The 13,911-nt window shown below is 37.9% G+C and overlaps 1 protein-coding gene and 2 pseudogenes across 6 annotated transcripts in view; 1 reads left to right on the forward strand and 2 right to left on the reverse strand.

Annotated features, from left to right (window-relative positions):
* LOC123582275 overlaps positions 1-8,410 on the reverse strand; it is a 32,391-nt pseudogene extending 23,981 nt beyond the window's left edge.
* The window catches only part of NUBPL (nucleotide binding protein like), a 222,916-nt gene that overhangs the window by 151,913 nt on the left and 57,092 nt on the right, over positions 1-13,911 (forward strand). The window contains exons 1-2 of one of the 6 annotated variants that reach the window (XM_045450639.1): positions 9,454-9,560; positions 12,587-12,680. The exons of 2 other annotated variants lie outside the window; for them this stretch is intronic. In XM_045450639.1, the coding sequence (XP_045306595.1) occupies positions 12,651-12,680 (30 nt within the window). In that variant the 5' untranslated portion in view covers positions 9,454-9,560; positions 12,587-12,650. Of the gene's footprint in view, positions 1-9,453; positions 9,561-11,774; positions 12,266-12,586; positions 12,681-13,911 lie in introns of those variants that run through there. 3 more of the 6 variants (XM_045450637.1, XM_045450640.1, XM_045450638.1) reach the window with 3 other exon arrangements.
* Positions 8,914-9,702, reverse strand: LOC123583524 (annotated as a pseudogene).

Genomic DNA, 13,911 nt, shown 5'->3' on the forward strand with positions numbered 1-13,911 from the left:
TATTAAAACTGATTCAGTAGGTCTTGGATGTTACCTTATATTCTGCATTCTTAACAAGTTCCTAGATGATATCATTGGACCACATGGTAACTACCACCAAAGATTTAGACCAGAGTCCTCATACTGATCAAGAGCTTTGGCATTTGGCTTATAATCTTTCCACATTGACTTATGCCATCATCCTGGGTCATCTCTTTTAATTCTTTCATTTCAACTTCTATAAATTTTATTTTGACTCCATTCTCTTTCAGCAGTCCTTCCCTATAGTCTTTTGTTACCATTAGAACTTTCCTACCTTTAAATATTATATTTCAGTGCTTTACTTTGAGTTTACCCTTCCAGCTTTCTTACTCCCTTACTTACTTAATGGACCTTGCTCTCAGTTGAATCTCATGAAGACCTTTAAATTTTGACATCTTTACTTTCTCTGAGTTCGTCAGTTCCTTCTTTGCTGACCTGAAGTTTGTTGTCACCCTTTAGATGATTTTCTCCTTGTCTTTCAGTTGTCCATCCCTGCATCAGAATTGCAGTTCACTTTCTTCATTTCCATGGTCAGGTTTCTGAATATACCTGAAGGAAAAAACATGTTGTCCAGATTGCTGCCATTTTGTATCTATGGTACTCATTCTCATCTGGGCTCTTAATGCTGCTCTTTTTTTTTTTTTTTTTTTTTTTTTTACTTTTTTTAAGATTTTAAGTAATCTCTATGCCCAATGTGGGGTTTGAGCCCACATTCCTGAGATCAAGAGTCACATGCTCCACTGACTGAGCCAGCCAGGCACCCACAGTGCTGCTTTTTTCTAATCTTTTCTAATCCAAAGGCTTTGTTTTGCTTGGGCTTATAAATTTTAGAGAGAAAACACCTCAAGGAACTTGGAAAGAATTTTTTTGTGAGTCCATATAGAAATAAGGATAAGATTTCCTGAATGTAGAAACTCTTGTTTGGTGTGTCACAGTAGTTAACAAATGCAAGAACCCAGACTCCTCAAGTGCCTCTGTGATACTATTCCTTAGGGTGTCCAGAGTATCAAGAGTGAGAATGCCCGAAAATTCCTAGTTTCCCCTACCCCTTCAACACTTGGCCTACATATCTGCACCAGTTCTTAATTCCTTGTTCCTAATCTTATTCAAAGCTCAATTTTTATTTTCATAATTTCATATTTTCATGATTTCTCCAGTACCTTACAGTGTTTGATAACCTCCTTTCATTGCTTTGACATTTAAAAAGGGGAAAAGGTATAAGAAAGAAAAGTAAGAAAAGTCATTATCTCAACTTTTTAAAAGTTTATTTATTTAGAGAGAAAGTGTGTGTGTGTGTGCAAGTGGGGGAGGGACAGAGAGAGGAAGAGAGAGAATCCCAAGCAGGCTCTGCACTGTCAGTATGGAGCCTGATGTAGGGCTCTATTCATGAACTGTGAGATCATGATCTGAGCCGAAATCAAGAGTTGGACCTTAATCGACTGAGCCACCCAGGCACCCCCCATTAGCTTAAGTTTAATAAGACTACATTCTCGAGAATTTCTGCATACAGAATAGAATGCCTTCTTATCTTAAAATCTAATTTGCACATATTTTACTGATATGGTAATGTCTTTATAAGGGTCATATAGAATTTGTGACTTTATTTTTTTATTTTTGGAAGAGTACAAGTTGGGGAGGGGTAGAAAGAGGGGGACAGAGGATCTGAAGTGGGCTCTGTGCTGACAGGCTGACAGAAGCAAGCCTGATGTGGGGCTCGAATTCACCAACCACGAGATCGTGACCTGAGCCAAAGCTGGCCAGTCAACTGACGGAACCACCCAGGTGCCCCACAGAATTTGTTACTTTATTATTTAAAAAAAATGTTTATGTTTATTTTTGAGAAAGAGAGAGACAGAGCATGACGGGGGAGGGGCAGAGAGAGAGGGAGACACAGAATCCGAAGCAGGGTCCAGGTTCCACGCTGTCAGCGCAGAGCTTGACATGGGGCTCCAACTCAAGAATTGTGAAGTCATGACCTGAGCCAAAGTAAGACCTTAACAGACTGAGCCACCCAGGCACCCCAGAGTGTGTTACTTTAAAGTATAATTGACATAATTCAAGGTCTGTGTTTGGAAATTGTAAGCTATTGTGAAAATATACTGAATAAAGTGGGAAAAAAAGTATTAATTTTTAATTAATGTTAGATGTTTTATGTGACTCTTATAAGCATGTAACTCTAAATATAGATTATGGTGATATCCTCTATCAGTCAGCTCTTTTGTTTCAATTTTGAATTTACTATGCAATTTAAGATTCTGAAGGACTTCTGATGAGTGAATATATTAATTTGTTGATGGAAATGTCTGATTTGCTTGGAAAGTATATACCTCTTGGTAATACATTGTTGTCATGGTACTAATCAACTGAAAACAGTGAGAACAATTTTCCCCAGAAGCAGATAATCCTTGAAATTCTGGGTCTCCATATCTCTAACTCATTTGAAGTATTGAGGGTGATGTTTTAACCAACTCCTTAGAAACTATATTACACTAAATTTTACAGTTGAGTTTAAGACAGAGTATTTTTGGGAGGAGGTCAAAGAAAGAGCAATGAAAAAGGTTAAGGGAATGAAAATATGGGCTTTACTATTGTCAGGCTCGGCCATTACCTTGTTTCTCACCTTATTCAGGTTAAGGATAATATATTAGAAGATTGATGGAGAGACAAACTACTGTCCTTTATTTTGGGGATTGCGTAGCATCTAGATAGGGAGAACGAGAAGGAAGAAAATTTTACTGAGGGGTAGGGGAAGGCAGTGAGAATAAAGTGGAAATGAGGGAAAAAATGTGCTCTTTTAGATAGAAAATGTAGATTAGCAGAAGAATTTAAGGCTAAGTAATAGTCAGCCCGCCTTATGTCATATACATGAATATAAAGGGCCTATTTTGTATTACAGAGAATGTTAATAAATATCTTATTTGGTATTTGTACATTCTGTGTTTAAACAAGCAGTTTGGAAATCTTCTGACTATGCATTTTTGAATAATTGATATTCAGAATACAATTTGTCATCTATGAAGATGTTTGGTGGAGCTGATTTGCATTAAAACATTCATGATGATTCTCAGTAAAAATACACAGAAGCACAAAACAGTTAATTGTCTTTCTTTTAAAATAAATGTCAAGAAAAGCATTTAAAAAGTAAGATAAAATGTAGTATTTAAAGAAAATTCTATCAGAATTCAAAATATTTTATAACTACACAGGATAATAGAATTTTATATATTTTAATGTATATATTATGTTAGGGATCTTAAGGAATCTTTTTTTTTTTTTTAATTCTTCAGACATAAGAGTATTTGCAAATGAACTCAGACTGCTTTTCAACAGTTTCCTCTAGGTTTAGGATAGCTCTCTATTTAATTTTTGAAATATTTGATAGGTGTTTGTAATTTTTAGAATTATATTTGTGTTTATCTCATTTTCTTACTTTGTAGTTTGTTTTTTACCTGACACAAAACTGTTTTACTCTGAATAGTTGAGTAGAGTCCAGTTAACAAGGGCAGTGTTGATGTAGGGAAATGTAACCCAGAGCTATCATTTGATATTAAAAGAAGTATATTCTATCCTGGAACTCAGTTACTATTAAAGTAGCTATATTTATACATAAGTATAGTTATGAGACCTAATGAAGATCAGTAGCATTTGTTTAGCTGTTACCCATAAGTATAGTACATACATGAATGATTCATTATGTGGAGCGATTAATTTGTCATATTTATCTTACCAGTTAATCAGACATTCTGTAAGTATATATTATCAAAATAGGTACCTGTAAAGTTTTTATATGCAGAAATGATTTGTGGCAAGTCAGATATTCATTTTGTGCATGAAAATTTAGGTAACATATCTTTAGAAATCCTGTCATTCAGAAAGTAATATTAACCATTTTTACCATTAATATTATGTTGTGGTTAGGCTCTTACTTCTGTCTTAAGCCTTCCATATTTTCCCAAGGGACCCAACCAGACAATATGAATTATTGATGCTCACTTAGAAATGGGAGAATGGAAAATTAGCTTTTAAAAGATGAATTGGAGTTCCCATCTTCCCCCAAGATTAATTGGTTAATACTAATTAATTGGTTAATGTTTTTGAGGTCTGTTTCTCTATATTTCTATATCCTGGCTGTTTGTGTATCCCTTGTATTTCTGGTGATCTGTTAGCTGATATGAGAGATTGCTAGTCAGTCTGGGTTAAAATAATATTTATTAATATCTCTTAAATTTTTTTTAATGTTTATTTATTTTCGAGAGAGAAACAGAGCACGAGCAGGGGAGGTGCAGAGAGAGAGAGAGAGAGAGAGAGAGAGAGAGAGACGCAGAATCCAAAGCAGGCTCCAGGCTCCAAGCTGTCAGCACAGAGCTCGACGCAGGGCTCGAACTCACTAACTTTGAGACCATGACCTGAGCCGAAGTCGAATGCTCAACCAACTGAGCCACCCAGGCGCCCCAATATTTCTTAAAAATTTTAACCCAGCATATCCTTTGTTAATATATATGGGAGGAAAGGTGAGAAAATGAATTGTCTAAGAAAAGAAGTAGAAATTTATCTTATCTGGTGTTATTTTTATTCTAGGAAAAAAAAGCATTATTATTGAAAAATACCATAACGAGTATTTTATTTCTGTTTCCTGAAATTTTTAATTATCTTCAGTCAGGAGAAAGAAAAAAAAAACAGTGATAAGGATTTTGTTAATATTTATTTAATTTTCTCTGTCATTACCTGATGATTTTTCCCCCCTAAATCTACTCTTTATTTAATGTTTCTCATAAACCAAGGTGCTTAGGCCAAAACTCTGGGACTTATTCTTGATTTTTTTCTTTCCTTTACCAGGTATATATAACCTATCAGCAAGTCCTCTAGAGTTTTTATTCCAAATATATCTTTAATTTGTCTATTTCTCTTCATCTTCTCTACCATCCTAGTATAACCTGTCATCATTTATTTAGAATACTCTTTTTTTTTTTTTTCAACGTTTATTTATTTTTGGGACAGAGAGAGACAGAGCATGAACGGGGGAGGGGCAGAGAGAGAGGGAGACACAGAATCGGAAACAGGCTCCAGGCTCCGAGCCATCAGCCCAGAGCCTGACGCGGGGCTTGAACTCACGGACCGCGAGATCGTGACCTGGCTGAAGTCGGACGCTTAACCGACTGCGCCACCCAGGCGCCCCTCACTCTTGCTTTCTTACATACCATTCTACTCTCCTGATAGTACTCAAAATGATCTTTAACAACTTTGCTTACAAATAACCAGAATGCTAAGCAGCCAGTTTATTATTTAAAAAACTTGAAAATAAAGAGAATCAAGTACTTGTCCTATTTTTCTTACACTATTTAGCACATAGTTCATGAAGGAAGTTTTCCTTTACTAAGGAATTTCAGTTGACAAATAAAGAAGGAATGATACAATTGTAGTGTCAATATTTTATAAGCCCTAATTAAGTAATATAATAGATATAAGGCAATAATTATTACTGTTATTATATGCATGTAGAGAGAACATATTATATGCCTCCTGATTGGAGTAAATAACGTAAACTATAGAGTAGTTTTGCTAGAAAATTGAAACTGAATCTGGTTAAACATTCAGATCTAACTACCAGTTAATAGAAAATACAGGAGACAGAGGAACATGTTAAGTGACACTATGAGGATGCCATCAGAAATCCAGAGTGTAGAAAACCCTGTAGAATAAGTAACCCAGTTTTTTTTTTTCCATCAAGTAAATTGTAAGGAAAAAAAAGTGAAAGAATGGTCATCTATAGATTAAAAGACCAAGAAACTTGTTAAAGCAATATCTGGACCTTATTTGGATTTGATTTGAACCAGTGAGCTTTAGAAAAAATTGATACACAGGGAAATTTGGACACTGCCTATATAGTTAGTAATTTTAATAAGTTATTATTGAAAATAATGATGTAGGGGCACCTGGGTGGCTCAGTCAGTTAAGCATTTGACTTCAGCTCAGGTCATGATCTTGCAGTTTACGAGTTGGATCCCTGTGTCCAGCTATGTGTTGACAGCTCAGAGCCTGGAGCCTAATTCAGATTCTGTGTCTCCTGCTCTCTCTGCCCCTTCTCTGCTCATGCTCTGTCTCTCTCTCTCTCTCAAAAACAAAACATTAAAAAAAATAATAAAAATCAGTTAAAAAAGAAAATAATGATGTAATTATAGTAATATTGATAGAAGTTATATTTGTAAGAAGAGTCCTTATCTTTTTTTTTTTTTTCAACGTTTATTTATTTTTGGGACAGAGAGAGACAGAGCATGAACGGGGGAGGGGCAGAGAGAGAGGGACACACAGAATCGGAAGCAGGCTCCAGGCTCTGAGCCATCAGCCCAGAGCCTGATGCGGGGCTCGAACTCACGGACCGAGAGATCGTGACCTGGCTGAAGTCGGACGCTTAATCGACTGCGCCACCCAGGCGCCCCAGAGTCCTTATCTTTTAGTGACATATATTAATATGTGTATAAATGAAATGATAGATTTCTGAGGGGTAGATGCGGAATGAGTAAAGATACAAATTAAGCAAGACTGGTCATGAAATGATAATTATTGATACTGGTGGATAAATATATGTGGATCCATTTTGCTCTGTTCTCGTCATTCATACACATTGAAACTTCCTATAATTAAATGTAAATCCAAACCAAAAGCCTTTGCACTTAGACTATAATCCAAACTTTTTATCTTAGCAGAGTCTACTCAATCTGACTGTACTTAACCCATATCAAGCGTGTTCACCCTTTCTCACATTACACTTGTTTTTTTCCTTTTCCTCAGTTACCCCAAATTCATTCCTGCCTTGGGGTCCTTGAACTTGTTCTATCAGGAACCTTCTTCCCCTAGATCTACAGTGTCTGTCCTCTGTTGGTATTCAGGTCTCATTTCATTTTTATTATTTTTCAGTTCTAGGTTTGTTTGTTTATTTGAGGGAGAGAGCAAGCAGAGGGGAGAACGTGAGGGAGAGGGAGAGAGTGAATTCCTAAGTAGGCTCCACACCCAGCATGGAGCCCAATGTAGGGCTCGATCTCATGACCCTGAGATCAGGTCTCATTTTAATGTCACCCCAGAACATCTAGCTGTAACAGTCATCTCATCTAGTTTTATTTTCCTCAGAACACTTATCCTGAATTCGTATTTTCCTTTATATTTATTTGTTTATTGATTCTACCCACTAGAGTATAAAGTACATGTGGGTGGTGGGAAGATCTTGACTATCTTGTTCACTTTTAAATTTCCAGCACTTTTCTGACAAATATTTTTGCTAAGGCAAATATGATTGGCATTCAATAAATGTTTTTTGAGTGAACCAATTAAATGTTTATGAAGCTGTTGAATACTAAGAACATTATTAATCTTTTACTTTTAGAATATCAACATTACATACATTTATTGCCTAGTGAAAGTATTTAAAATTCCGTTGTCATTTTAATTATTAATGTTTTCAAAGGCTCATATTCAACAGAATTAGCTTTGTAGCAAACCTTCAGAAAGATTTTAAAAATTTCACAAAATGTCAAATTTTTCCTTAGTATATATTTAAAAATATTTGTATTTTGGATAATTAAAGTCACATTTTGTCTAAGAGCTGTTTTTCATATCTACATAAGTAGAGGTTAAATTTTGTGCTATGAGTTTATATGTGATATGGAAATTTGGCAGACATTTCTCATCTTGTGAATAATAATGAAATACTTATAACTATATCTTCCATCAAGAAGGAAACTTGGAAATACTTTTTTTTTTTTTAATTTTTTTTTTCAACGTTTATTTATTTTTGGGACAGAGAGAGACAGAGCATGAACGGGGGAGGGGCAGAGAGAGAGGGAGACACAGAATCGGAAACACGCTCCAGGCTCTGAGCCATCAGCCCAGAGCCCGACGCGGGGCTCGAACTCACGGACGGCGAGATCGTGACCTGGCTGAAGTCGGACGCTTAACCGACTGCGCCACCCAGGCGCCCCGGAAATACTTTTATAGATAAATGCAGTAGAGGAAATGAGACTGTAAAATTATGAGATATTCTCTTTATTAGAATAGAAAACAATCTATTTGTTAAAAACAAATATATAATATATATACATACATATATAAACAATATATCTATCTATATCTACATATCTATATCTATATATTTCCAAGTAAGTATTGTCATTCAGAATAACTGCTAAGAAAGTTGTTCATAATAGTTATTGAATAAAGTGTTATGTTTCACTGACAAAATAATTTTTACCCTAATATTTGTTAGAGTTACATATATGGTGCAGACTGGTGGATTCCCTTCTTGTGTCCTTAGGAAGTTTTCCGTCCACAGCACGATATTGGCTGCAGAATTGGGCTCATTTGGGCCATGGCTGAGATGGTTCCTCTCGTCCTCCATGTGTGGTATATGGGAGTCTCAGATCATGGCCTTTCCACCAGAAACATGCCATCATCTGTTTCTCTTCTTCACCATCTCCTATTAAATGGTACAAATCTGGGACCTTCTTCAGATTTGGCTCTTTGCCAAAACATATTTTGTTCTCAGTGGATTTGCCTGTTTGTTCTTTTTCTCATTTCTTCATTTATTTCTCTATTCAATACAGGTTTATTGAGTCTTGTCATGTGGAAAACACTAGCTTTGAGATTGTAAGGAATTATATAGAGATGAACAAAGCATAAAATATTCCAGGGATGTTGCTTTTGGTAGCTTTACTTTTGGAACTTCTCTTTTAGAATTGCCTTTAAAATGAATTTTTGTTACACACATGCCTACATATTTGTCTTAGTTTAGGAAGAGTCAGAGAAACTGAGCCTTTCCTCAGTCTCCCAGGGAAAGAAAGGGTGAGAAACACAGAATGTCACTAGGCCCTTGATGAACCCAGTGATAGAGTCTCACAGGACCTAGTTCCCTACCAAGGCAAGATGCTTATTTTCCTTGTCATGGTCCTGGCCTTGCTCACCTGCTCGGTCTCCAGTTTTTAGAAGTTGTCCAATTCCCACAATGCCCCCTTACTTTAGTTCTGTAACATTTTCACTTAGGGGAGAAGGCTGCTTACCGTCTTGTATCAGGATCCTGAGGGAGTTGTCATCTTGCAGGATGGTGAGGTGAGATCTCTCTAGTATCTTAGCATTTGGTTTCTATCTGTTGTGCTTAGAACCTGAAGACTGGAGAGCCTCAGATACCCCTCAAGAGTATGTTTGACTCCTGGCAGGCCCTAGAGTTTTCTGTGAACTGTCCTGTTTCCTCCTTGGAAAACACCTGCTTGAAAGGGACCTCAGTCTGGCTTCAAAGTGTCATCTGAGATAAGTGGGTGAGTTGTCTCAGAGGCACATCCAACTCAGATGAAAGTGCCTCTGGGGTCATAACAGGCTCTGGGGGAAGATTTGATTTGTGGGCTTTCATCTCACATATTTCACTCAACTGTTTTACCATTGGGCTATGGGGTCTCCACTGCTCGTCTTCACAGGTATCCATGCAATGCCATGGGTAGGAGAGTGGGGATCGGAGTCCTGGGCCTGAATAGGACCTTCCAGCTTCTCCTCTGTGGGTAGGTTGAACTCTGAGGTTTGCACCTGGATGGGAGTGCACAGGATGCCTGCACTAAGTGATTGAGGATCTGCCATTCTAGCCAGATGCTTGTGCAGTGTAGGCTGCACTGAAGTGGCTGGGATGCTCCTGGCTGAGCCCATCTCAATCAGTAGGAATGGAGTGGGGCAGGGCCCAGCCTGAGTGAGGAGAGGATGCTGGGCTCCGATTCTATCTTTGTGTGCCCAATGACTCCAATTTGTTGGTTGATAATTTATTTAACCGTTCACTTATTAAAGGATATTGCTGTTTGAGACACTTTTTAAAATTTAATTTAATTTTAATTTTTTTATTTATTTTTTAAATTTTATTTTATTTTTATTTTTGAAAAATACAATTTACTGTCAAAATGGCTAACATACAGTGTGTAAAGTGTGCTCTTGGTTTTTGGGGTAGATTCCTGTGGTTCATCGCTTATATACAACACCCAGTGCTCATTCTAACAAAGTGCCCTCCTCAGTGCCCTACCCATTTTCCACTCTCCCCAACCCTTCCATCAGCCCTCAGTTTGTTCTCTGTTTTTAAGAGTCTCTTATGGTTTGCCTCCTCCCTCTCTGTTTGTAACTTTTTTTTCCCCTGATCCCTTCTTCCATGGTCTTCTGTTAAGTTTCTCAAGATCCACCTATGAGTGAAAACATAAGATATCTGTCTTCCTCTGCCTGACTTATTTCACTTAGCATAATACCTTCCAGTTCCACCCACATTGCTACAAATGGCCAGATTTCATTCTTTCTCATTGCCAAGTAGTATTCCATTGTATATATAAGCCACATCTTTATCCATTCATCAGTTGGTGGACATTTAGGTTCTTTCTGTAATTTGGCTATTGTTGAAAGTGCTGCTATAAACATTGGGGTACATGTGCCCCTATGAATCAGCACTCCTGTATCTTTGGATAAATTCCTAGCAGTGCTATTGCTGGGTCATAGGGTAGATCTATTTTTAATTTCTTGAGGAACCTCCACACTGTTTTCCAGAGCGGCTGCACCAGTTTGCATTCCCACCAACAGTGTAAGAAGGTTCCCATTTCTCCACATCCTTGCCAGCATCTATAGTCTCCTGATTTGTTCATTTTAGCCGCTCTGACCGGCGTGAGGTGGTATCTCAGTGTGGCTTTGACTTGTACTTACCTGATGATGAGTGACATTGAGTATCTTTTCATGTTTCTGTTGGCCATCTGGATGTCTTCTTTTATTTAAAAAAAAAAATTTTTTTTAACATTTATTTATTTTTGAGACAGAGAGGGACAGAGCATGAATGGGGGAGGGGCAGAGAGAGAGGGAGACACAGAATCGGAAGTAGGCTCCAGGCTCTGAGCCATCAGCCCAGAGCCCGACGTGGGGCTCGAACTCACGGACCGCAAGATCGTGACCTGAGCCGAAGTCGGATGCTCAACTGACTGAGCCACCGAGGCGCCCCTGGATGTCTTCTTTAGAAAAGTGTCTATTCATGTCTTCTGCCCATTTCTTCACTGGATTCTTTGTTTTTCGGGTGTGGAGTTTGGTGAGTTCTTTATAGGTTTTGGATACTAGCCCTTTATCCGATATGTCATTTGCAAATATCTTTTCCCATTCCACCGGCTGACTTAGTTTTGTTGATTGTTTCCTTTGCAGTGCAGAAGCTTTTTATCTTGATGAGGTCCCAATAGTTCATTTTTGCTTCTAATTCCCTTGCCTTTGGAGATGTGTCGAGTAAGAAATTGCTGCGGCTGAGGTCAGAGAGGTTGTTTCCTGCTCTCTCCTCTAGGGTTTTGATGGTTTCCTGTCTCACATTTAGGTCCTTCATCCATTTTGAGTTTATTTTTGTGAATGGTGTAAGAAAGTGGTCTAGTTTCATTCTTCTGAATGTTGCCGTCCAGTTTTCCCAGCACCATTTGTTAAAGAGACTGTCTTTTTTCCATTGGATATTGTTTCCTGCTTTGTCAAAGATTAGTTGGCCATACATTTGTGGGTTCAATTCTGGGGTTCCTATTCTTTAAGATGTTGCAGGACTGGGGCGCCTGGGTGGTTCAGTCAGTGGAGCGTCTGACTTCAGCTCGGGTCATGAGCTCACAGCTCGTGGGTTCAAGCCCCACGTTGGGCTCTGTGCTGACAGTTCGGAGCCTGGAGTCTGCTTCTGATTCTGTTTCCCTCTCTTTCTGCCCCTCCCGCACTTGTGCTCTGTCTCTCTCTCTCTCAAAAAATGAATAAATGTTTTAAAAAAAATGTGACAAGACCTACGAAATTGGGTATAAATAACTTAGAATAATTAGTTCTTGAAAGAGCTAGACACTTTACTTCTAGCTTCATGAGTAATTGGTCTTTCCTTCAGTTTGATGGCCAGAAGTAAACAGGTCTTCTCCTGTGGCAGTCATGTCTATAGCACTTCCTCATGTGGAACCCAGGGCCTGCAAACCATCCAGAACTGTCAGTATTGATTTTGGGCACTTCATATTTATGTGAGTGATATGTCAGATGACAGAATTTAATGATTTCAGTTGTTTTGAAAAGAAGAGGACAAATTTGGGGTATTGATGGAAGTTTTGTGGGCAGAACTTTGATGCCACAATTATTTGGTAATTTAAATGCAACCAGACCCAGTTTTTACAGACATGTTGATCCTGTGTATAGGAACCTCTGTGGTTCACACTGCTAATGGGTGTGGATAGCCCTCCACCAAGGCAAGAATGTAAGTTGGGATTTTATTTTTATCACAAAACATTTTTGCATTTGAGCATCTGATTTTAGAGCATATGGTTTTTTTGATTTATAGATAAATGCTGCTGAGCTTAGTTTATATATAATGCTTGTCCAAATATCTGTCACAAGCCTAAGATGATGGCTGATTGAAAGAGCCTAGCTAGCTGAGTAATGTTTAACCAATTATTCTTGAGTTTTCTTCATGAATCAGTTGTGTAGCTCTCCTTCACTAAACCATGAAATTTATACTCTGAGCTTTCATCAAGAAGAGTCTGTGTAAGAAACATCTACGTCTCTACTTCTTTTGAAGGTTGATGGAAGAGGAATGGGACAGTGAGGATGGAAGTTACTGTCATTGAAAGGCAGTATATTGTATGGACGGAATATGGGCTGTGGTGCCAGAGGTTAGTAATTCTGGTGGTGGAAGGATGTGAAGGGTCTCTTTTGATTGTCTCTGTGTTTTCCAACAAAATAAGACACTTATTCAGTCCATATATACCTGGCACTGTGGTTGGCCTTAAGGTACAAAAGTAAGACTTGTCCTCTGCCCTTAAAAGAGAGATTCACTATTTAATAGTAAAATATTAGTATGACCTTATTGCTAAGAAATAATTTCTTTCAGTTTTGTTTTGTTTGTGTCCAAGTTTTAGCCTTAGTTTTTCTATTGTAAATTTTTTTTTGTGATCCTCCAATCCCTGTCTGTTTTTTCATGTGTTGATTGGGGAACTGAGAAAAAGGGGGGAGATAGTGATTGATTGATTGATTGATTGATTGATTGATTTAGGCCAAAGATCTTATGTTGGGATTGTGTATATATTTCTTTACTCTAATTTATTTTATGCTGAGAGAATTTCAGAATTACTGAGAGTGTACTTGATTCACAGAGTTAATTCCTTACATCCGGATGGTCTTGCTTGCTATACCAAAGTAGCTTGGTCAGAACTTTAGCCTTTAGTTTTGTTTGTTCATATATAACTAATTTGCTATTTTAAATGCAAGAATCAAACATCAGACTATGCCTGTTTTGATGTAATTCTGCAAAAGTACACATTCATCATATCAAAATTATTTCTTTAACTGGAAGAAGGAGGATTATCAAATTAAAATGTGACTTAAAAATCATAATCTGATTGGGGCGCCTGGGTGGCGCAGTCGGTTAAGCGTCCGACTTCAGCCAGGTCACGATCTCGCGGTCCGTGAGTTCGAGCCCCGCGTCAGGCTCTGGGCTGATGGCTCGGAGCCTGGAGCCTGTTTCCGATTCTGTGTCTCCCTCTCTCTCTGCCCCTCCCCCATTCATGCTCTGTCTCTCTCTGTCCCAAAAATAAATAAACGTTGAAAAAAAAAAAAAGAAAAAAAAATCATAATCTGATTAACATTAATCTGACCGGTACCAAAAATTTTTAGGGGCACTTGGGTGACTCAGTCAGTTCCACGTTCAACTTCAGCTCAAGTCATGATCTCATGGTTCATGGATTCGAGCCCCGTGTCAGGCTCTGTGCTGACAGCTAGAGCCTAGAGCCTGCTAAGGATTCTGCCATTCTCCATTTCTCTCTGCCCCTCTTCCACTCATGCTCTTTCTCTCTCTGTCTCAAAAATAAATAAACATTAAAAAATGCAAAAAAAAAATTTTTTTTT

This window comes from Leopardus geoffroyi, chromosome B3 (assembly GCF_018350155.1).
Source record: "Leopardus geoffroyi isolate Oge1 chromosome B3, O.geoffroyi_Oge1_pat1.0, whole genome shotgun sequence".
Taxonomy (NCBI): Eukaryota; Metazoa; Chordata; class Mammalia; order Carnivora; family Felidae; genus Leopardus; species Leopardus geoffroyi.